The sequence below is a fragment of the Triplophysa dalaica genome, chromosome 16, assembly GCF_015846415.1.
Source record: "Triplophysa dalaica isolate WHDGS20190420 chromosome 16, ASM1584641v1, whole genome shotgun sequence".
NCBI lineage: Eukaryota > Metazoa > Chordata > Actinopteri > Cypriniformes > Nemacheilidae > Triplophysa > Triplophysa dalaica.
The window spans coordinates 12,489,611-12,515,123 of NC_079557.1; the positions used below are offsets into that span (position 1 = coordinate 12,489,611).

A 25,513-nucleotide genomic window follows, 5' to 3' on the forward strand; every position below is an offset into this window, starting at 1 on the left:
TATGATCAAACCCTAAATCATTAAATGAAGATAAAACAAAGACTTTGCCGCTACCACACTGTAAAAAAATTCATGTATTTTTTTTTACCTTTGACAGTTTTTTAATAACTGCATATCATTTTTTTCAGTGCATACAAAAAATCTGATCCTCATCATGATGGCACAAAAAAACAAGTGCTTTATGTAGTATATATGTGTGGTTTTGAAAATTGGATTTAGCACTGTATACTGTTTGTTCAGTGCTGTAATACTGATAATACTGCTTCCTAATATTGCAATTAATATTGAGTCTACTTTTAAAAGATGACCTTCACAACAAATCCACACCTACATACATAATGCATTTTTGTACTTCACTTCAACAACATACAAGTTTCATCACTAATTGATGAACTTTAATTTCCACTTATTTTTACCGGCCACATATCTTTTTTAACACTTAACCAATTAAAAGTGTCTGAATTTATGAATAAGATCTCTGCCTACGGAATCACTCACAAACTAGAAAACGTTTTAATTAAAGCGCTTCGATTGCCAAAATCATGAGAACACGTTTTGGTGGGTTTACTTCAAAGAATGGAAAACAAAGAAAGGTGCTTCCATAAGTTTAAAACAAACGTTAAAGGATTAGAAATAGGTTCCTCTTTTTTTCCATTCCATTTTCTACCGCTTCATCCGAACTACCTCGGGTCACGGGGAGCCTGTGCCTATCTCAGGAGTCATCGGGCATCAAGGCAGGATACACCCTGGATGGAGTGCCAACCCATCGCAGGGCACACACACTCACTCACTCACTCACACCCTACGGACAATTTTTTCTAGAGATGCCAATCAACCTACCATGCATGTCTTTGGACCAATGGAGGAAACCGGAGTACCCGGAGGAAACCCCCGAGGCACGGGGAGAACATGCAAACTCCACACACACAAGTCGGAAGCTGGAATCGAACCCCCAAACCTGGAGGTGTGAGGCGAACGTGCTAACCACTAAGCCACCATGCCCCCCTAGGTTCCTCTTTTCTCTGCAAATTGATTCTGAAAGCCTTTATGTTTGCCTATCCTTTTGTTTGACCTGTCCAGGCCTCAGAACATTTGTTTTAGAATAATGATATATGGAGAGATTGGTTTCAAAATTCATGTTTTTTTGATGTGCATACCAATTATTATCAATCAAACAGCAGTTGGTTTGTTTTGATTTAAGCCATGATAACACAAAACACAGCTAATACACAATAAAACTTAAGAAGAACATAATAAAAACATGATTTTTGATTGTGGTTTTTTAAACAGGATTTTGGAACCAAACTCTTCATATGTTCCTAAGAGGAAAGTGATGCTGGTTTCGCACGATGACTTCGAGTAAACTTGAATTTTCAGAGGGAGAAGTGTTTTTTTCCTTAAAGGTTTATCTGTCAGTTTCCTTAAATCTTTTCTTTGTTGTGATCAGTAATGTTGCATTAAGTGATGTTGGGTTTCAGGTCTGAGTTCTGAAACAACAATCTCAAGAGACTGTAGATAGATATTGAAGCGTAAGTGTTGAAAATCTTTCAGATACAGCTGTTCATTGTCTGATCGAGAATTTGTAATGTATTTTATTCAGTATTTATTAAAGTATTTAATTACTTATTTCAACACAAAATAGATACAGGGGAATACAACATGTTACGTTGTTAATTAAATATCACATTTCTCACATTAAAATCAATCACAATTTAAGGATAAAGTTAAACTGACTTGTCTTACTTATCTGTCTATTTGCTTGACTGGCAGCATGGAATTCACAATTTACCAACACGGTCCACGCTATCTCAGTTATTTAAGAATGTATTTTATTGTTCTTCAAAAGAGACAGGAAAATTACATTATATAAAAATATTTACTTAATGTCATACATTTGCTTACAACTGATTAGTAATCATAAAGTAGTTAAGAATCTTTACCATACACTTTTTCTTTGCTTTGGAAACAACTTTAATTTCCAGATTTGAATATGGACCTTCACTCAGGCTGTCGGACCTCACTGTTTATTTCATCCAACTTGTTCTACTGTTTGCTTAACAATCTGTAAGAATATTAGCAAATACACTTCACATTTCAAATAATCACTTGTTATATGTTTGTTTTTTACACCATCTCCAAATTTGACCTGCATCGATTCAAATCAATTAATGTGTCAACTGTCTCATTGTTTTGTGTGCCCAGGTCTTTGATCAGTTGGTATACATTCACATAGACAGCTATTTATTGCATGTACTGTACAGGCATTCTCATTTTAACAAGTGTTTTAATACTAGGGGGTCACAATGTTTTCATCTGCCAGAGATCAAATGCGAGTTTATTTTTGATAAGGTTGCCACAGTGTGTCTGTAGTTTGGCAGGCTGGCTGGTGCTCTGCCCTCACCAGCATCGATCAGGGCAGACCTGGAATGATCAGGAGCAATACTGCCTCTCTGTGGAGGAGCTCTGCGCCTTATACCCATCATCCCCAAATCTCTCTAAGTGAGTAGACAAGAGCAGTGTTTAATTACAGAATGAAGTATTATCCACTTGTAACCTTCCTGACAGTCAGAAGTCACCCAAAAGCAAAAAACGTCTACAGATGAAACTACATTAGGATAATCCGAATCTGTCATTTGGAAAACTGGACATTAAGACAGACTGTGAACTCATTAAACTTGCTCATGCGACTGCATAAAATTAGCAAACTCTCCATGTCTCATCTGCCCTGAGGTAAAATACGAGGGGTTGATCGTTGCTCATGCTCCAGATAAACAAACAAACAAATTAAAATCATTGCCCCAATTAATATGAAAGCACAACACGTACAAGATGTTCGTCATCTTTCCATTTCTGAGCTTAATGGATCTTTAATAAGAGCCAATCACTTCTTTTTCAAACAGACTTGGGTTGACTGGGACAAAAAGAACTGGGATTTCAAATTCTCATTTAATTAAAGAAAACATTTTCAATAAATGAAAGCCCAGAGAAATCCCATCAAGATTAATGTCAGTTTGATTAAAGGTGTCAGTTATATTTAACCTCTGTGTTCGAGTACGATGCTGATGATTCTGGTTATGGCAGATCGTGCACTGTTTAGTCTGGAAATTCTTGTACGGAAGATTTGTTTTCATGCAGTGATATGAGCTCAGAAACACGGAGAGCCCTGAGGGGTTTAAATGCCAGTTGCTTTATTGCTTGGTATATCTGCAATGGATCCGTGAATATGAGATTCGCCAAATATTGAAACTTTATGTTTGAAACTTTACTTTGGGTCTTTAAGTACATCGTATTTCATCTAAAATAAGTCTAGATTCAAGTTACAGATTGTGTTCTCTTTCTAGTGTAATCGATGCTGTATTTAATATGAATATGCAGTTTTTCTTATGCACACACCGTAAAAAAGAATTTTGCTGTTTAGTTATGGCGATGTATTTTTGACACAACTTGATAGTTGACACTCAACTTGAAGCTTCTAAATTTGTTCATTCGACTTAACGTTTACATTTTTTACTTTCTCAACTAGTTTGTAAGTTTGGATAAAAGCGTCTGCCAAATGCCTAAAAATGTAAATGTAAAATGTAAGTTAACTTACCTGGTCAACCGAAAAACATATGATGAATCAAATCAAGATTACTGTAAGTCGCTTTGGATAAAAGCGTCTGCCAAATGTCTAAATTATTATAAAATTAATTATTATTAGATCAAGATCTACTCAGTATGCAAGTTTAAATAACATTATTTAACTTTTTATGTTAATTGAGAACAATTTTATTACATTTATGTCATAAGTTGGGTATAATTATATAATTGTTGTTCTGTAATATGTCTTCACTTTATATGTGTTTTTATTATTCAAGTTCAGTTGATCATTGTCCCAGTCAACTGTGTTAGTTTTATATCTCTTGTAACCCTCCACTTTTCTTCTCACATACAGAAGTCCTGTGAAATAACTTAAAATCTGAGAGTATGTCCTTCCTTCTACATCCGCCATCCCTTAAAAGAGTGCAAGAGTGCAGTCCTCTCAACTCTATTCTACACATTTTATTAAAATCCATCAGTTTTCACACATTTCCCTATAAAATATGTGCAGACAAAGCAATAGTCACCAGATTGCATCTGAGTCAGCTTCTAACTATTAACACAAATATTACAGCACTTAATATAGCATTTCTTCTTTCACAGTGGCAAGAGTCACTTGGTTCGTTTTTGCAGTTTGATCCAAATCCCCTTCTCGGGACGCAAAATGAGCTCCCCCAGCGGCCTTAGTTCCTCACGGCTCTGACATGACTCTACCTCAAAATGACGTAAGATCGTAGCAAGAACTACCTTCTCCTCCATCAGGGCGAAGCGCTGACCTGCAGCAAAAGATTCATACAGAGAGAATAAGATGACAGTGGAAAATTCATCAAGTTCATTTCTTTATAAGGCTTTTATAATGAGCCTTCATTCCTGGAAGGCAGTGGAGATGACTAAAGATTGCTAAAATAATTTATGTCTGAAGGTGTGCGGCTCTCTTTCTGTTTTGTTAGAAGCTGATTGTTGTGTGTGGCCAGTGGCCTGAACCTGCGAGCACATGCTGAGTCACAATCTGTCTCACTCAGTGTTGGGACAGAGGCCCAAACACTCTGGATGTAGTGTGGGAGTGCAGCTCAGCATCTCTCATACAGCAGACTTGCTAAACAAGCTGAGGGTAAAGTAAAGCTCCAGGAAACATATAGAAACTACATCATAACAAATAGTTCAAATTATGTCATATTATAAAATACTGTACTTTGTGTAGTTCTAAGGTATTTCTGCACAGTTTGCCATGATTTTTTATCACTTTCCACAATAATGATCCTTTGACAAATTTTGCTCAAATTCCTATATTTTCTTCTAGGTTATTTCTCACCAATGCAGTTTCTTGGCCCTGCGGAAAAAGGGATGTATGCATATGGATGTCTCCCTTTGCTGTTCTCTGGCAGGAATCTTTCCGGTCTGAATTCCTCAGGTTCTGGAAAGTAACGCGGGTCCCGGTGAAGAGCATATGGTATTATAACAGCATTCACTCCTTCTGGGACTTTGAACCCATCTGCAACCAAAGCAGTATAAATATTACAGTATGTCACATGATATCACTTTCAGAATGCTTCAGGGAATAGCACCAGAAGCACAACTGTTCTCCAATGTAAGACAAACAGCAAAGCTTAGTTTGTAATTGATAAATGGATGCACTTATTGCATGGTCTGTCCTAAAACATGTTGTTTTCCTCCCGGCTACTTTTCGTAGAGTAGGATAAAACACTTAGGTCGCTTATGTTTGAAAATGGAAGATGGAAATAGGAGACTTGACATCGGCTGTTTTAGTGAGACTCAAATAATGAGAGTGACATCGAACAGCGTTTAGTGGGATTACAAACTGCTGCCACCTACTGATGTGACAGGTCTCGCAGAGGCTGCGTGCAAATAGAGGCACGGCAGGGAAGATCCGCAGACTCTCTTTGATGACGCACTCCAGGTAGCGCAGCTTCTTCAGGTCCTCCACTTCGACGTGTCGCAATGATGAACCTGCCAATCAGAATCATCATCATGTCTGTATCTGTGTATGAGGCATTATCTGTTTTTCTATATCTCCTTTATTGAGATATACAGTATGAGATATTGTATGGTCTATCTTAAAGGTGTCATGAATCAAGACATCAATTTTAAGCCGAGCGTTTGCTATATAAGAGGTACTCGTATTCAAGCGAACATCCTGTAAGTGTCAGAACTAAAAACGGCGTCATTACTCAAATCACAACTTTTATTGACACCAGGACCAGTGAACGGGAGGTCCTGGAATGCACCTATGGATAGGTTGAACTCCGCCTCCACAAAACAATATCGACTACTACTTCTCTAGCCCCGCCCACTGGTTCACGCATGACAGTACTGAAGTAACACAAGTTACATGCCATAAAAATAATCATGCCGTTAAAGACCGCAAAAACTGTGCAGTACCTGGTTGTGGAAGAACACGGTCGCTGCATAACCTTCCTTCGGATTCCGACATTAGTAATGCATGGTTGAAGTTTTTTTCAGCTCACGTGGGTAAAACATTGAGCGTTTGTGCGCTTCATTTCACCGCAGATTCCTTTGTGAACAAGGCCCAGGTCACTGCTGGATTTGCGGAGAGACTTAAATTAAAAAGCAATGCTGTGCCGTCAATATTGGATCCGACAGGAATGGCGCAGCAATCTTATGTGAGTAAAACATATTTGTACAATCTATCACTTTTGCTCTGTTAGAGATTGCTTGATATGTCCTGATAATGTGTAAACTAACGTTTTAAGTCTAACCAAATTCACAGAAGGGTCCAACTAAGTTTACTACGCAAACTGTTATCCAATCATAGCAGTGGGAGTTTACATCCAAGTCTTCAATGCCCATTAAAATCTAGCGTTTGTCGAGTCGGCCTTAAAACCCGGATAGAAAATAGCCTATTACTTATTGATTTTAAGGATTTCTCATGTAAAAACCATTTAAACGTCATAATTAGACCTCATACAACAGTATAAAACAAAAAATAGCAGTTCATGACACCTTTAAATGATATTGTACGGTACGGTACGGTGCGGTATTATACAGTTTTGTGTGGCATGATGCTGGGTGGTATAATGTATATGAAAAAATAATAATAATGAATAAATGAATGGTTCTGTATACTGTGTTAGGTTATATGAGACTAGTCTTCCTTTTTTATTGCACTTATGCTTTTGTTGTACCTGTACTGTCCCAATTGCTTCCATTGCCTACCCCACCTGTAAGTCGCTTTGGATAAAAGCGTCTGCTAAACGACTAAATGTAATGATGCGGTAAATGTAGTGTTGTGTATTTTGCGGTTCTATATGATAATGTACGATATATGATAAGATGTGGTATAGTGCGTTGTGGTGAGGTATATTATGTTGTGTGATATGATACGATACAATATGGTTTATGATAATAATAATAAATACCAAACACTTCCTGTAGTTCTGCCTGCACCCCCTTCTGGACCTCAGGATGAGAGCCAATCAGATGTAAGGCCCAGTTCATTGATGCTGCTGTTGTGTCATGACCCTGTCGATGTGTATTGTATTATGCTTTAAATATAGGTTCAGCTTTATGAAGTTTATGGCGGTAGTAAACATATAAGTAAGTGATTTATTATGTCTTCCCCTCCTGCAACTACTATTCATACAAAAATGTTTATTTAAACTACCGAGTGCAAGGTTTTCTTTACAATCTTTCTTCTCTAGTTTTATCTGTACCTCAAACATAAAGGTGTCCACTTCCTCCTGAATATCCGCATGACTCAGATTCTTTCCATTCTCATCAGTAGTTTTTAACAGCATGTCCAAAAAGGCTTGTCTCTTCCTGGGCCGCTGCTCAGAATCACTGTCACAGTCAGAGGTCATTAACTTTGCTCTCTCCTTGATGACCTTCAGGAAAAAAACTGAAACTTCAATAAGAATAATATAAACATATTATTAGGCAGAAAAGCTAAGATGGTTTGATGGTCCCAATTTCTTGTCCTTGGCTCCCAGAACATTTGTTAAACCACCCAACACTGACCAACTTTAGCTGAGGCGAACTTACTTTGACAGAACATGAATTACTCACGCTTGCAGTAAAGTAGTGAAGAATCCTCAATCTTCTAGACTGTTCTTTCCCTTCTTCTAGCATTCTGTAGATCCAATCTGGCCACAGCCATGGTGCTCTCTGTCTCTTGGAGATGATGTCGCTCATTCTGCAAGACGAATATTAACACATTCAGTTTTGAGAGAGAATAGCATGGCTGCCATGTTTATTAGCGAAACGCTTCAACATGGAACTTACTTATAGACGCTTTGAACATACTCAGAGTCAGCATTGCTCTGTGCATAGATATTTTTTCCCATTGCAGTTTCTGTTAAGGAGACACATATCTTGTATATCGTATCAATAGAATGCATGTAGGAAATTTTTAATCATTGAAAATGAAATAAGGAATTCTGTTGCAACTCTGTATAAATAAATAGTATGTTCAAGGAAGACCGAATAGAACTCACCACATATGATGTCCAGAGCACATAGTGTTATGTAGCTAAAGCAGTTAAATGGCTCTCCATCTCCATTCTCCTCCATCTTCTGTATTAAAATTTCAGTTTGTTCATTCATCACTTCCAGAAAGTCCGAGAGAATGGAGAAATGGAAGGTTGGGGTCAGCATTTTACGCCGGTTACGCCACTTCTCACCAGTGCTGTTTCCAATGTAGAGAAAAACCTAAATAGCTTAAATACCATGCAGGTTTATTGTGAACGTGGATATAAGATTACGTTAAATTTCTTTACTTTGACTCTACTGTGTTTGGACATATGGCCGGTGACCTTTTGTCCAGCCTTGTCGATTACAAACTACTGCTTTTGATAGACTTTGTGCAGAGCGGTTTGTGCAAGCTGCTCTTGGATATGAGATCTGGCAGTTTAGCAGGTGGTCTTCTCCTGCATGTGAAACGTTTCTGTTTGACTTTAAATATCAACATAATTGTGATAATGTGAGACGTTTCAGAGCAATTTGCTCCGCTGACAAGTAAAACTAATTTAAAATTGAATTTGTGTGACAGATATATCAGCTATTATTGTTTAATTATTTGGATTTCATTTTGTGATTTTACTGGAATGAAGAGTATTTTTGGACTGCTTTTACCACTAACCAGATGGAGTGATAATGCTTTAAAGTTGATTAAGAATTGAATCAATTTTTCAGCCAAACATGATAAGATATCATATAATCACAGTGTGTTGAAAGGTGAGTTCAAGGACAGGCCAGAAGACATTGGTACTATAGCCCAGGCATATTTGTCTTCTCTGCATATTAAGCTTGGAATATGTATATTTTAGGTATATTATTTTTGAAAATATCTCGAGGATAAAAAGTTGACAATAATAATATTGATGTACATTTATTAATTTACTCATTCGCAAGATGTTGACAGTGTAAACAAATGCGGTATTCTGGCAGCTGGGGTGCCAGAAAAAAGTGAAATGATTTTTTATTTATAGGCGGGGTGTCCGATTTCCGAATTACACTTGTTTAGACAAAGTTGGGCCGAGTACAAAAATAACCTTGTAGCCAATCAGAAGTAAGGTGCACAGTATAGACATTGGTCGAGCCGAGCGCTGACGAAAGCGAAAGATGGGGGTCGGGGTGTGTCTGTTTTGGTGATTTGAAAATCAACAACGGCTATGAGAAATCAGCCCTTTAAGTAAAATTACTTTTCATGTTATTTTACACTAAACTTGTGAATTAACAGTTTATTTCTGTAATTTAAAAAATTCTTGAAATTCTGTCAAATATTATTAATATTCTGAAATATTACAGTTTCTGTACAGTGTAGCGGCAAACCTAAGAATAGATTAAAACCTAAGAATACAAGCATGCAGGAAGTTTAATTGTATTTTTTTATTACAACCCACAATATAGTACCTGGTTAGCAGGCCTGTGCCAAGCCAAGGGTGCAGAAACCTGTATGAATATGACTTGTCAATGTGCTTAGAATTATTGAGAACCACCTGAAAAGACAATAAATTCCATCAATGTAGATTTTAAAATGTACTATAGATAATGTAAAACAAACCGAGGGTATAATGGAGAGGAATAAGCACCTCAATATTCTCTGCATGATATAGGATCAGAAAGGGGACTGGACCCACCCAAACCTTTACAAGAGGAAGGTGTCTGTTTTCATTTGTGCCCTGAATAATCTGGTTGAAAAAATCTTCAAAAGAAACATGCTACTATAATGTTGAAATAGGACTGTTTCATATGTCATAAAATCCTTAACAATAACACATAAAAACTCTTACCGCCAGCATTGGTTTTAAACTGCAGTGCGTTGCCAATAATTGGATAAGCACCCGCCATTCCCGGAATCGACCTCATTTCGTTCCATTTTTCCAGGTAACGTTTTAATGGATGAAATGTAGTGGATGCCAGAAGAAGTATCAGAACGGTTGTAAATATAACGCCCAGAACATATAATCCAAAAAAGATGCCCATTTCGTGTGGCTGAAACTAAAGCTCTGAGTGAAGCGCACCGGTTGAACTTAAGACTTCACTGTCCCACTTATTGCAGACAACACTGGGCTGATCAAATGGAGGGAGTTATAATACATAACCTGGACAAACACGGGATATCTGTTGAATTGCCTCCTGCTGAAACATTAACAGAAGTGGACATAATTCTGAAATAGATAATGAGCAAATTATGTGAGAGTCTATTTGTGAGTGTTGTGAATTGCACTGGCAAAATGAAGTCTTACTCCCATAAAACTAGTCTGCCAAGTTTTTTTAGTAAAGATAAAGTGCAGTACATTGGGGTTAGGGGGTTATCTTTCAAGGCAAGAGAGTATAAATTCTAGTCATCGATTGCTTTACCACAGTTACATAACAGTGAAAAAATATTGATGATATCAGTGTGAAAACATGAACTTTTTATTTTATATACCTTTTTATCATCACCTGAGTTTATCTATAATTCTTTACCCTATTGATTACTGAGATAAATTGCTAATCTAATCATAATATATTAAATATATGTTTTTCCTATGAGACCAGGTTGATATTGATATTTTTATTGCGAATAACTCTGCCAAGCAACTGAAAGGCCAAATGAAATGAGTTTGAATAAAAAAACAAATTTAGTTTAATAGTTCAAATCAATAAGATAAACAGTATCCCACTAAAAATACATTTGCTATGTATTAAGTCTATTGGCCACTGACATATTTTGTATATTTAACATAAATATATATTAACAAAATGTGTTTGGCATTTAACACAAAGAGCGCTCTATCCCGATGGATCAGTTCATTTTTCCTGTTTGCTCCCGATGTTGAAGTCATTGCAGAAACTAGTCCATAAATGTAAAGCATGACAGTCTAAATTTGACAAATGGTAGTAAATCTTGCCAATACAGGCAGTAAACAATATACAGTAATAAGCTGATGTTATGACTGTGATAACATATCAGTGCGCTGTTGCATTGTAATTTCTGGCCAGTTATATATATAGTTACTGCTGTTCGCAGCTTTTGATAAATGAACTTCTATCCAATTATCCAATGAACTGCTCTGTTATGGCATGACAGGCTGAAATTTCTTTCTCACGTGCACAGGAAAGCGGCTCAGTTGTTTCCGATGATTCTGGCCACCTGAAAGCAGATTGTACTAGTCATTTACAGAGGAAACAAATATTTTTGTGTGTATCTTATTCCTTTAGCACTTCGCCTAGTTTGATGTGTTAATAAATCCCATGTGCTCCGAAATCCAAACAATGTCCAATTCTTATTTATTACTAACAAAATCTTCCTTTAATTAAATCCCCCTAGTCATTGTTTATCTTTCTGGATCATTATTTGCTGAATCTACATGTCCTTAATCATGACTTCAGGAATTCTATAGAAAATAAACATAAGGGGTGCATTGATATACACCTACTTGTGTGCTTTATAACTCAGTTTATTTTACATATACTGCATATTTGTGTATGCAATATAACCTGCTTAAATATTTTAGATTAAAAACAAATAAACCTGCAGTACATTTACCTATAGAGCTGAGCAGAGGCATGTTTCTTCCTTCCCCATCAGTACAGGAGGAGATGGGTAAACGTCGCCTGCTGGGTGTGGAACACTCCAGGAATCCGCTCGATGTAGAAGAAGTGATACTCATACTGAAGCCTGTCACTCCCATAGGTGTGCTATCACCTAAGAAACATGCAGACAAATCTTTCAGAGGCTTCAAAAAGGACTCAAAAAGAGTTTGATTTACCCTGAACAAACAACTGAAAGGCACTTGTTATGTTGAAAATGAAAATGAAACATCTTATTGTCCCCTAAAGGGGAAATTTGTGTTGGCCTCAAGGTGTCTATATTATCAAATAAGAAACATAAAAAACAGATTAATTAATACAAAACAAAATAAAACAATAAAAAAACACTAATTTATCATTAAGCATTTTAACTGAAAAAGGTATGAAAGACTTCTAGGTCTTTGTTGGCTTCACAAAACTTAGTTGTATTGTTTAAACATATTGGCTGTCATTGGCCAAATCCTTTCTAAATTATGTTCTTGTCACCCACCCTTCAGAGGACCTCGGCTTGTCCTCATGTTACATGCAAAATCCAAAGGAGTAAAGGATCTTTTCATGGGCGTGTCTGACTGAACAGAACAAAAAAACATGACATTAACAACAGACTCCGTTGTTTTAACACCCAATTTAAAACGTTGTTATCCGTGCAGAACTTCAAATACTACAATGTTAGTTTAATTTCGTTTTAAAGCTTCATTATAAAGGAACTTATGAGACAAAACACAAATTCTTTCAGTATTTTGTTTACTCACCCTCATGTTGTTCAAAGCTTATATGCAGTTATTTTATCTATAAAACACAAAAGTATACTTTTTCTTAAGTGTGAACAGTAAGAACCCTTACGTTTTACTGTTATTACAGTTCCTATTACTGTTAAATATTGTTGTTATATGACAAGAGCTGTTAAAAATGACAACGGATGGGTTTAGAACGACACAAGTGTGAGTAAATAGACAGTATTTGAATGTTTGAGTTGACTAGAAGAAAGACATCCTGAAGGAGTATTACTCTGAACGTGTGGGTAGTATTGGGCCGGGACAGAGATTCCAGCAACAGGGTGGGTTCTCTTAATGGCGGGAGGATGTTAATTGGATTCATGGTACTGGTTGCACCACCTCTCAAGATCCTCCCTCTGTGCTAAAAGGCACAGAAAAAAATAATAGCATTGATTTCATATGAAATGAGTACAGACAGAATGTCAAATGACCATGCATTCAAAGACAAATGCTTCAGTAATGTTAAGCATACACTAAAAATGTGTGTAGATATTAGTTTCAAGTATTTGAAACTTACTACGAAAGAGTAAAGGGCAGCCATGTTTTTAGTGTCATGTTGACCAGAGTTTGTAGACCCTCTGTCACATTCACCCATTTTAAAACAGCAGCTATCTCTGTTTACAGTGGTCAAAGTCTGCATGACTAGCAGTTTGTGTGTCAGGAAATGCTGAGACACCTTTGTGCCAGTGGATTTAAACAAATCCTCATCTAAAACTGAAGGCAGCTGCCCTGCTGCCCAAACAGTTAATAACGTCTATACTTATAAAGATCTTAACAAAGTCAAGTGAGTCGTATGTGTTTGGCTCCAGGAAAGCAAATACTGGCTCTCTCCTAATTGGAATAGGACAACTTTTAAAACTAAAAGTCTGTTGAATTGCAGTGACCCTGCTGATGTCTGTACCTGCAGAAGTCTTGAGGCAGGTCCACAGTGTTCTTGCTCGGTTGACTCGGAGTGAATCTGAGGCAGCCTGTGGTTCTGAATGGCACTCAAGGGTGGAGACGACAAGCTTTCATTCACAGTAGATCTGCGAGAAACCTCTAATTAGCAGTCTGCGTGTTTCTCATGCCTGATACTCCTGCAGGAGCTCAAGGCTATCTGTGATTCTTCAGAGTGATGACAAGGTTAAAAGTGTTACGATTAAAAAGGTGCAATGCACCTTCAGGGACCAATTTAACAAGCGTTCTTTAAAAGGAGTCTGCATTTCAAAAGTAGGCCTTTGTCTGTTATTAAGGATCTCAGAAGACGTTGCATTTATTCTGTATATACTGAAATAGTTGCATTATGCGGATCGTGTGCTGCAATAGACCCTCTTGTTTAAAGCGGGGGTAACATGTCATGACTTCTTCACACTTCTTTAAACGTGCTGGCTTCTCATGCTTAACATGGTCAACTTGTCAAAAAAAGAGTCCGATGTAATATTTCTGTGTTCGATAGACTATGGCTGTCACAAAATGACTGTGAGTGAAAACTGAACCCAAATGCAGGACAGGTGATCGTAACAAACTTCTATAATAAACGAACAGGATGAAAATACCAAAATAATAGCAGTCCAAAATCGAAATGGTAATCCAGACGAAACGGTAATACACACGAAATGGTAATCCACAAGTGTACTATAAATACGAGTAAAGCGCACATACAGAGACCATGAAAAATAACACACAATGAACCGACACAAGACTAGGAAAACACAGGGCTTAAGAAGGGAAACACTAACGAGGGATAAACACACAGGAAGAGCGACGGCAGGTGATGCTACTAAACATTAAAGGGAGACAGGTGACGGAGATGAAACGCTAATGGGACACTAACGGAGAACAAGGGGGCGGAGCTACACGGAAGATAGGAGGACACGCGGCAAACTATCAAAACATACCGCCACGTGTCTCCACATAAAACAAAACATAAACACAAGACATGGTTTTGTCATGACCTTGTCCAGGAAGTTAGAGAACTGAAAAAACAGGAAGGACAAAGTCCTGACAATGCCAAGTTTTTTCCGAACTTGAATTCCCTTATCGTACCATGGTTCTTATCCCTTATTGGCCAATTACACGGAAAAGGACTAAAGAGAGGCGGGACACAGAGTAATTTTTCTGTGTTTTGTTGGCAATTGGCACGTACATGTAAAATGTAAACAACCCAAAATTATAGTGAATCAACACTTCTGCAGGGATAATGCAATGATGTATTGTAGTTCCCACTGCACGCCTCCAAGAGCTTGACTGTTTTCGGAGGCAATCATACGGCAATATCTGTTTTTATAAATGTGATCAAACTAAAGACTCTTCAGAGATATGCCGCTCTGACAGGGGCTGATGCGGTCAAATTAACTTAAAACGGAGTTAGAACTGGTCCATGCGTGCAGCACATGCATAACACAGTCCTCAGATCAGGCTCTACATGTGGTCAGTTAGAAGGATGTTGGGAGTGGGCACCTGTCCAAAGACCCGCTCCCTTCCTTAGTACCAAAGTGTTCGATCGCTACCGTCTTTTGTTTAAAAATGTAATCCTGCGCTCCAAGAATCCATGACAGGTCCCGCGGGAGCCCCGAGAATGCAGACCTCTAATATGAAGTATGCAATACTCAAGATTAATATGAGATTGGCGTGTGTTACCTCCGCTTTAAGTAAAACTAAATACACCAAAAAAGTGGGACGCCCCCTTCTAATGTACAGGTTTGACTACTTTAGTCATTTCCATGAGCACAAACCTTAATGCTACAGCATATAATGAAATTATAGAGAATGGTGTGCGTTTAGTTTAAAAGCATCAGTTTGTGCAGGGTCCTTTTCAATCCCAACATGACAATCAAAGCAATATTCAAAATGAAATCATCGATTCAGTCAAGTGAGAACTTGACTGGTCTGCACAAAGCCTAGAACTGAACCCTGCTGAACACATTCGAGCCAAACACTCATCATCCAATTCCATCAATGACTTGAAGGGGTTCAACAAAGACGGAAACAATATTATTTAATATTGTATTGTATTGTAAAGTGTAGCATTCATATTTGTTTTCATCGGAATAGATATACATGTTTATTGGAAGGGGGCATCCCAATACCTTTGTCCACATTGTGTTTTTTCACCTATGTGGGTCAATTTAAAAGTGATATTCTATTAGTGTACTTAAACTATGCAGTTTTACATCTCACAGTTTAGTTCCTGGTTGGCTTCCATTTCCCGTCAGATTGTGGTATATCCGAACCCTGCTGTTGAGTCTCGGGAGTCTGCGCTGGGGTGTGAGTTTTTGTAGCAGTATACTCGACCCTCTTAGAGCTTGAGTCTTCACACACATTAACATGCTCGGTCCATCATCTGGGTCATACCTTAAGGGGAATCGAGACAGATCACGATGTAGCACTTCATTTGTTGATTTATCTATAGTGAAAACCCCTATTGTTTTCCTGATTAAACTGACCCCATTGAACTGAGAAAAAGCTTACAAAACACTGGCCAAAAACTATGGATGCATTATACTTTGTTCATATGTTAAGGGTTGTTTTGTGTGTGGATATGAGTCAATAAAAGAAAGCCTGTGTGATTGGCTTTATGTACAAGCATTCTAAAATGCAGAAGACTTACGGGGATCTCTCGGGAAAACCCTGATATCTCTGCTGCAGAGGCTTTGCTTGGATTGTCATGACACCATTTAAATTCATCTTGAAGGCACTTGAGTCCTGAAAGAAGAAATGAGATGGCTAATGTATAACATTAGAACAAAGCAACAGTAAGGTCTTCATATTTGTCACAAAGTTTATTACACCTCATTTTTATAAGTTGCCACCTGTATATTATTTCCGCCGGTTGACAGGAGTGTAGTTCTACTACTAGAACCTCTTGATGACAGAATGGGATGTCCTTTAAGCGGAAGGGAAGAGGAAGGTTCTTTACTGGAGTTTTCTAAACTTCTCTTCTGAGTAGTGTCATCTAATGTCAAAAGAACAACACATTTTATTGACAAAAACAATGTATGCACCCCTAAGTGCAACATGGGTCTGTTTTCCTGAAAGACCAAATCTATACCTACTAATCTACAACATTTAGGAATATACAAGCGTAAAGCCTCATTGCTAACAAACATTGACTAAATGATGTACTCCAAAACAGTTTTAAGCATTTCCAAAGTTGCGGCTCCATTCAATACAAACAGCAAAGCAGACACACCTGGGAGATGTTTTTCCCAGTACTTGTGTAAGAGCTCTTCCAGTAGACCCACTACGTCCTTCCATACATCATCAAACAGCTCATCTGTTACTGCGTCACGGAGGCATGCATGGGGAGACACCGGGGGGATTCCACTTTTAAAGGCTCTGGGTGTTCTCTGATTCACCTCCTCATCTGCTCTACAATCAATGCAATGACATAAATGTTTCAATATACCCATTTCATTTCGAATAACACTCCTAAACTGGATGTACACTATATGGTGTACTTTACACATGGTTTTGACAATGCACTTTAACATGGGCTCAGACAGTGTGAATTACAATAGTAACATTAAGAGAATGAAAACAGAATACAGCCTTTATCAGTCATGAAACGTTAAATGCGAATAGTCTTACAGTTCATTGGCCAAATGAGATTTGAGAACTAGCTGAAAACTAACTAATTCAGATTTGAGCCCCCCATTCACTCCTAGAAGCAGAAGATGACTTGTCCTTAAATATTTGAAAACAAGTGCCCTTTAAATATGTTGCAAAAAATAGAGTATTTATAAAAATACAGCAAAAAACAAATTAGGAGACTATTTTTAAAATATTAATTTAATCATCATTTCTAGATGTTTTGTGGCCATTCCAGTCTAGTGACTGCTCAATTTCCACAAATTCAAACCTTAGGAGTGACAAAGTCAACCAACAGCAATTAAAAAGACTGACAGGATGACAAGACACATGAAAACCGTGACAAAAATCCAGGTTAGCACATCATTCTTTTTAACTGTTGTATTGCTGAAAAGTAAATAAAAACGTATTTTCTTTGCAGTATTTAAGGTCTGAAAAAAGAGAATCTTTTCAGTTATTTTGACCTGATTCTCCAGTTTTCATTTCCAAATAAATGCTAATAGAAACAATATTTGTATTTTAAATTTTTCCTGAACACATACCTATTAATAGTAATTGCTTTTTTTAATATTAGTAAATCATTTTAAAATGGTCTACGAAGCTGTATGTAAAGATGTATTTGGCTATGGGTAAGACATCATGCAACCTACATTTCTTTTCCATCATAAGCCAAAAACTCCTCTATACTGCCCTCTGCGTCATACACCTCCTCTGAACGTTCAGAGAGCGGAGAACTTAGGCTCAGGATGGACTGCTCACACCAAAAGCCTGGGGCCAGACCGTGGCCTGTTACATACAGCCTGAAGGTAGATAAAGAGAGAGATATCGAAATGGAGAGAGAACATAAGAGAAAAAGCTAATTTCTACCATATCCGGCCAGACTGACAAATGCACAACCTGCGGGCATGTTCAGTGCTTTAACTTCCCATTGCTCCGAATAACAAACTGCAAATTTTTATTCATGTGAGAGGCTTCATCCTTGAGGGTCTGACTTATTATGTATCATATCAATTGTATAATGGATGTTAGGCTTCAGTAGATATATCAAAACAATAGATAAGTGCAGTCAAGTAAAAAAAGCCACAAAGCAATCGATATGCGAGTCCATTAATCAAGAGATAAAAAAAAATTGTTATCTTAAAATTTGTAGGATAAGGCCGACTTGAAAAAGTTCAGAAGTTCAGCAACTAAAACCACTCCTCGGTAAGATCAGTTAAGTATCAGTGTGAAAGACATATTTTCCTAGAATGTCTGATTATTATTAGTCGATAATGTATTTGTAATGTACTGTATTTATGACACAGAACATTTTAAATTAAAATGTTTCAAAAACAGACTGCAGCAATAAAATAAATCAAGGTTTTTTAGACACAAACACTTTTGAAAAGCTTTATGGCCCTGAGTCAGCCAGACCTCACTGTTCACCGTCTCGAGCAGAGACTGAAGCAGCCAGACAGCCTTTCAAAGCTCTCATCAACACTTCAGTGTTTCAGAGTTCACTCATGCTTCTCAGAAACCTCTTGAAAAACAATAAAAAACGTCATGCTTATTGCAAGAAGCAAAAACAATAGTTGATCAGTTCCGTGTGTCTTTTGGTTAATCTATCTGATGCTGGTAGAGAGAACAGTCTGGCAGCTGACGTGCTTACTCGCTGTGATCCTCTCTCTCGGCCAGGTAGGAGGCTAAAGGGACGAATGAAGTTCTGGCACTGCTTTCTTCTCTGAATATGTACTCAACCCCCTCCTGTTTTGGAGGCTCCAGCTGGTTGCCTAAAATTCTGCGGTTAGGAATGCAACTTTAGCAAAGTTAAACATATCATGTTATATCAGCCACATAAATTCATCTCTCAATGTTTCTGAGACCTGAGATGAGGGGTGCGACTGTTCCACTCCTGACACTCGTCCTGCAGGGACTCTGAGCGGCTGCTGACTTTTCCCTCATAAAGGAGCTCATCCACAGAGTTAAACAGCTGACACACACGCTGCGTGTTCGCGAGCTCATAGTCCTGCACACAGAGATGAAACCGTACACGCGTAGCTGGAATGAGGACATTGGGAGAGGGTTGAATAGCCGCCAATTCTAAAGTTTGGATTTTTGGACAACCCTAATAAATATAACTGTTAACGTATCGGTCAGATCTTATTGGTTGATTGAAATGATTCTGTTCCAAGAACATCTCTCACTCGGTAAAAACATTAAGGCCTACATAAGTATGCAGTATGTCAGAAGTGTGTGAAAAAAACATTACATCATATCTCCATGAGCAGATGGAGCTGTGCTCTGTGGAGAGACCAGGACCAGTGGCTGGGCTTCCGGAGCGTGATGGCAGGTGACTCATGGGAGTAATGCCACCAGCTGATGAATGGCCACATGATGTGATGCTACACATGTAGAACTGAGACATTATTACACAGTACTGTGAGGTCTCATTTATTTTTAATTTATAATTAAAGTTATACCTGACGCCAGCGGATGGTATCCTGATGACACTTCTTGTAAATGGTGTAGCGACTGAGCCGATGCTTTTTTCGGGTTCCTTGAGCAGCTTTTTCCTTAAAAATTATAAAAAAATATGTTTTTTATAAAATTAAAAGAAATATTGATACAGTCTGAGACATTAAGAGCTAAATGATGGTCTCATCTGTAGGACTATAAAAGCTGCAAATGTTTGTCTATAATGTATAAGTCAACAACAGTCTCGAAAGTCAATTTATTAGACTATTGTGACATAAATTTCTCATCTTAAGTCTTATAATGAAAGCTTTTTGTTACCTTTATAACTTTAAGTGATAAAACTTTATGAGACTAATGAATGCCTTAAATCCTTTTTGACTTTAGTTTGAAAAGCGCACCCAGCAGACATATGAAGGTCACGTGGATGGTGTTGACTACAAGCTTTCACTCTTTGTCTCAATTGTCTCAACTGTCTCTAATTCAGCTGCCAATTATGTCATGAATAATTTAGACGGTACAAGATCTAAGGACAATATACAGTCTTGTTGGAGTGTCACATTTATTACTATGACGACAAGAATCTAGAGCTAGTAAAATTAAAAAGTAAAATAAAGCACAAAATATATTAGTTTCCAGAAAATGTAGCTTTGTTTGGATGGTTTGACAATGTTCAGCATTATATAAATGTCTCTCTGGGTCTTCTAAACTCACAAATATATGTATGGGACACAAGACATATTACAATATTACTAATCAATTATAAAGAGAAGCATTATTCAAAGGTTTAATTTACATAGCCGATATGTACTGCATATACTAATATATAACCAATATATAGCCATATAAGTATACCTAACCTTGCTGTTAAAATTATAAAAAACATCAAACTAATTGTTAGGATGATTTCTTTAAAAGAAGCTAAAATGTCATAACTTACCCAATTACCATAAATCCTGGATATCTATGATGGCACGCTGCCCTGTAGCTCTTTGGGTAGTGCGTGAGCACAGAGGGTAGGGTGGTCAAAGAGGAGACCCACCCAAAGCCCAATGCACTGTGCATGTGTACAATTGTCTTATCTGTGATCCACTTGTAAATCTCTATCGCTACCAACAGCTTACATTTTTCCTGTAGCTCCATCAAGGGAGTGTTATGACACGCTGCAGTGCCACATCACAGGTAACAGGTAACTCCCCACCCTCCCTTGCTTGACTCAATTCAACCCACAAGTCGTTAACCATAAAATTGCCATAAGAGGTCATGTTAAACATTCTTTACCACCCTTAAGAGATTTTAGGATTGACATCATGCTTAAAGTTTCCATAATTCTAAAACTCCTGAGTAGTCTGAAAATACAGAAGAGGTTATGCTGGATGAGGTGAATGCCACCCACACAACGCACCCTAAACAACATTAGGGATTACAATGCCTTCATTGAGTAGGTTGATGCACATATGATGCGTAAATCATCCACAGGCTTATTTATGCCATCATTAAGGTTTTAGGTTAAGCTAAATTTAAATTCATCACATAATTATAATGTTATAAATTGAAATATTGGGTCTTCATTATATAACAAGTATTTTCATTATTGTATCATTTTTTACTTACAGCATATTCTTTTATGTAGAGCACAGCATGACACACTGTAGTCTTTCATGTTAATCGCACTTATGATCACACAGATAACCATATACAAGATCCACAAGCAAGCAACTCCACCTTGTGGTCATACAATGTTACACATACCAAGGCAGAGGCATCATCTTTGCAAAAGACATTTCAATGGTAAATGAAAAAAAGAACACAACTCAATCATAATGTAAAGACCTTATAATTTAAAGAAAGGGGAGCAAGCAAAAGAAAGAAACTCTTTCACACACTAACTGACACCATTGCCACACAAGACGTAGCACAGAGAAAAGGGAAAACTAATTAGTCCAGCGTGAGGCCTTCAATGGCTGGCAGAGGTCAAAGAGGAAGCTCAGCATCAGTAGTGGCTCATGTGTCACTCACCGAGCAAACAGCAAATAATTTCACCAGGTTACCAGCCAGGACCTAATGAAACATGCATGAGCAGCATGACAGCAGAAAGGCTCGGCTGACTGACAAGCATTCTTTCTAGTGTCTGTCTTTTAGCAGCAAGCACGACAAGACACTGATTTCACTCATTTACAAGCTTGTCAAATGTTATACTATTCCCAGGAGAAGCTTAGAACACAAAATATTAATTACAGCAAATATATATTTTTGTTATCTTTTGCATAAGAATAAAATAGCAATGTTCATGTTTAGAAATGTTTAAAGTAAAGGATCATATCTAGCTAGAAGTAAAATATTGCATTTAATTGAGCAAGTTAAGTCAGGTTTTGGTGTTCTGAAAGTGGGTCAGTAAAGGCAACCCATGCCGTTGGTTTACCATGAACTGAATTTATATTGAAATGCTGAAATAAATAAATGAACTGAAAAATGTATTGATTGTAGGCCTATATCTGAGAAACCTACATCTTTTTAAGTAACAACAAACATTCATTTGTTTAAATTAAACTGTATGCAAGTCAAGCACGTTTCAGTGCATGTGCCTCTTTTATGGGCTATATACTATTGTAAGAGCGCATTGATAGTAAAAAAAAAACGTTTCACCAGTTTTCAAAGATCACCTTTGTTAAGTGACTTCAGTCGTAACTAAATGCTGGTGTAGATCGGGCAATTAGATATGCTTGTGCCAAGGGAAAGACTATACCCTGATTCTATGACATTAGTCTTGTATTAATTAGTTATCCAAGTGTGCAGCACGGAGCACTCTTCAATTAAATATTGAAGGTCTTACCTGCCATAAAAGAACGTGGCTTTACATTTCCCCCAATAATAATATTTCTCAACAATAGCCACGCATGTAATATTATCACATTCTTTCTCAACCAAATAAAAATCTTACCAAAGTTCAAAAATGCTTTTACTTCCTTTAAAAAAGAAAAGAAAATAATTAACCAATCAGGCCAGTGTTATCTAAAAATTCAACAAAAGTTTTGACAGTAGAAATGAGGCTTACTTCAAGGTGTCATCCCTCTGTCTGACTGGACTCATATTGTCCCGAGCTGGTCTTATCTTACATTCAAGTGTTCCCTCCGAGTCCTGCGGAAACTGTTCGACAGAATAGTGATTACATTTGTCCGAGAAATCATGTTGATGTTTCGCGTTCGGATCTGGATGAACGTGCTCTAAGGCCACCTGCATTAATGTACGTTCAGCAGATCGCGGAGATGATGGGAGCTGCGCTACGGCTGCCCGGTGACGATCTGTCACTCAACAACTACGGGATCCGTCATTGAGAGATCCTGTTCCCAACACTGCTTTAAGATCTTAATTCAGTAACGCATCACCCTGCTGAAACAACAAAATAAATTCAATTAAAATGTCCATCAAGACCAATACCAATTTTAACCATAAATGCATTAGATTTTTTTCAAGTTTTTTGTTTTTTTTAGGCCTAACTAAAAAGTAAGGGCCTAAATTAAAAAGTGATCCTGGACATTCACTAGAATAAGTGTGACATTTATGGACAACGCGTGTAACCTTTTAACATAACACCTGTCATGTTTTAACGTGGTGTTCAGATTGTACAGTGTGTTTTACAGGGGATAAATAAATCGAAAGCGTGCTAAAACTGAATGGACTGCTTGCACGTAGACTTGTGACGTACATCCGACAGGGGCGTTTCTCCCTGTAAATTGTGATACCAAAACGTACGTTTTTTACGTACATAAATTTTACGCGAAATAAGAAGAAATAACGAACGATGGCGTTTGACTTTTCCTCCGCATACACAGCTCCGTTGTAGATATTTAAAGCACCTAATGCACATCACAGAAGGCTGAATGAGACTACAGGGAATCATAGAGGACAACTACAGACTTCAAATACTGCAGTGATTAATGCGTGAGAATACAGGGAACCGACGAACACACGCAACACGTTTTTATGAAATGTATTTATTACGTATATATATATATATATATGTGTGTGTTGTTTCGTTTTTTTATTGAAAAATGTAACGCTATCACTGTAAGTGCAAGTAAATGCATTTCTGTCAATAATTATAGGCCTGTGTCAAACGTGTTATTATAACGTTTAAGGATAAATAACACACAGTTTTGCGCAGGTAATGTATTTATTTGGCATTAAATCTGCTCTACCTGCACATTGCTATTTTAAAATGCATGAACATTTTATTAATTTAAAATATACACAGAACATTTAGCAATCGTTGTTCCAATGTGTCATTTTTTTGTCGTAAAATTTATGAAATATAATCTATTAATGAGACTAAGGAATGTGATGTACTGCTGTTGAGTGCAATGGGTCTCAATCATGAAACACGAGCAGAACACGTTCGTAAAGTCATTCTAACTTAATAATTTGGATTCATGAAACTTCGTATTTTTGTTCATTGGTACGAAAGAAATGTACACCTGCTCAATACCACGTGTAAATGGTGCGTAACACCGCACGTAACGTCCTGTATTCTTTTTAACAAACTGATGACACTTCATTTTGATGCACTTTATATCATAATGATATTTCATGAGTTCATTTGCCCTGTCTTTTATTATTTTTTTAGTTTTTAACTGGGTAAAACACAGAGCTCGTTGCTGTCCTTTTTTACACAGCCGTCCAATCACTGTGGATAAGAGGCGGGACAAACAATACATTGACCAACCATCATAAACAACAATGTAGAAGTCAATATTAATACTGAATTTTCATATTCAGTAATATTCTTTAAAATAAGATACTATAAGTAGGATAACTGTTGCGGATATTTACACTCAAAGCAACCAAGACATCTCGGGAAAACCACGCAGTGCCTCCAAGGGTTCTCAAGCGCTCCCAACTGGTCGTTTTCAGAAGAGCGCCATGTATTATTATTTAAAATGGCTTAAAACGCTTTGGTGGACACAGTTTAATTGATTCATTTATTGGTAAGCGTAGCATATCAGTCTCTTATGCATTCATGCAATAAAATGTAGCCAAACCAGATTATGAAGCGCATTCCTAGATACGCAATTTGCGTAGCTGTAATTCATAGGCGGGGATTATGCTAATTGTGAGTGACCGTGCGTGCGCGCCCTGTTAACGAATGATTGCAACTCATTATCGTACACACGTTTTAAAATGAGATCTTACGTTTACGAAGTATTTGTGAAACCAGGATGAAAGTTTTGGGGTAGGTCTGTTTTACGCGCAAATTACTCGAAATGTATCATATATTTACAATTGTTTCATGAATGAGGCCCAATGGCGTTATTATTCAGGAGTTGAGTATACATTTATAAAATATATTAGGAGGTTAACTTCTGCTAATTTAAGATCGGTTATAAACACTCACATTAAAGCACGTTAACGTCACAAACAGGATTTATTGTATTCAATTAAGTGACCGCCCTAAAAATAGCATGTAGATGCTGAATGCTATTACCGGAAATGATGGAGCAGCATCGAGGAGAACGCGGAAGACCGTGTAAGTAGTCCATCGGTTAATTGAAATGATTGCATGACCAATCAATCTAAATCAAACCTGCAGTGTGCAGATATATACAATCAAAACTTCCAAATACGATGAGAACAATGTCATACGGTAGCAATTTTCACATTAAACACAAGGTGGAGCCACAGTACAGCATACTGTGCCACCATTGAATACAAGACAGTCCTGGCACCTGCAGGCAAAGAATACCAAACACTAAAGTTAAAGACATGTTAAATTGTTGCACACTAGTATCATCTCGTTTTACCTTATAAACGTGTCAGCAAGTAAATAAATAAATCAGCTTTAACACTAAGCAGTCACCTTTCTTTTGTGGAAGTTAGATATATTAATATACTGGTGTTATAAAGTTATATTTAAGAAAAAATCTAAAATCATTAATTTAGTGATTCATAGAGTCACATATCAGTGCCAGCACGTTGAGCCTTTGCGCTTAAGGTGCTTCGGTGGCAAGTTTATTTATGAAAAGTGTGTATAAATAGTGCAAGAGGATACTGTGTGGTCAGGGTCATCAGGTCGGAGGGCTGTGAAT

General features: G+C 37.4%; 2 protein-coding genes across 3 annotated transcripts; both read right to left on the reverse strand.

The window, feature by feature from the left end:
- Positions 1–4,026: 4,026 nt before the first annotated feature.
- LOC130437557 (cytochrome P450 4V2) lies at positions 4,027–10,269 on the reverse strand. 2 transcript variants are annotated; one of them, XM_056768903.1, is made up of 11 exons: positions 9,849–10,269; positions 9,648–9,760; positions 9,469–9,554; positions 8,052–8,242; positions 7,840–7,909; positions 7,624–7,750; positions 7,272–7,442; positions 6,978–7,080; positions 5,413–5,547; positions 4,892–5,071; positions 4,027–4,355 (listed from the first exon to the last, which is right to left on the reverse strand). In XM_056768903.1, the coding sequence occupies exons 1-11, from the start codon at positions 10,039–10,041 to the stop codon at positions 4,192–4,194; spliced, it is 1,533 nt and encodes a 510-aa protein (XP_056624881.1). In that variant the 5' UTR covers positions 10,042–10,269; the 3' UTR covers positions 4,027–4,191. The 2 variants fall into 2 exon arrangements, with proteins under 2 accessions (XP_056624881.1, XP_056624883.1); XM_056768905.1 differs by having other exon boundaries at positions 9,648–9,776; positions 9,849–9,977.
- A 360-nt stretch (positions 10,270–10,629) lies between these two features.
- fam149a (family with sequence similarity 149 member A) lies at positions 10,630–24,976 on the reverse strand. The gene is made up of 17 exons (XM_056770133.1): positions 24,913–24,976; positions 22,665–22,820; positions 22,486–22,577; positions 19,439–19,531; positions 19,228–19,360; positions 18,842–18,984; positions 18,628–18,756; positions 17,630–17,779; positions 16,582–16,760; positions 16,202–16,344; positions 16,000–16,094; positions 15,570–15,743; positions 13,312–13,435; positions 12,643–12,771; positions 12,125–12,203; positions 11,591–11,749; positions 10,630–11,194 (listed from the first exon to the last, which is right to left on the reverse strand). Exons 2-17 carry the CDS (start codon positions 22,668–22,670, stop codon positions 11,118–11,120), a joined length of 1,905 nt encoding a protein of 634 aa, XP_056626111.1. The 5' UTR covers positions 22,671–22,820; positions 24,913–24,976; the 3' UTR covers positions 10,630–11,117.
- Between the last annotated feature and the right edge of the window lie 537 nt (positions 24,977–25,513).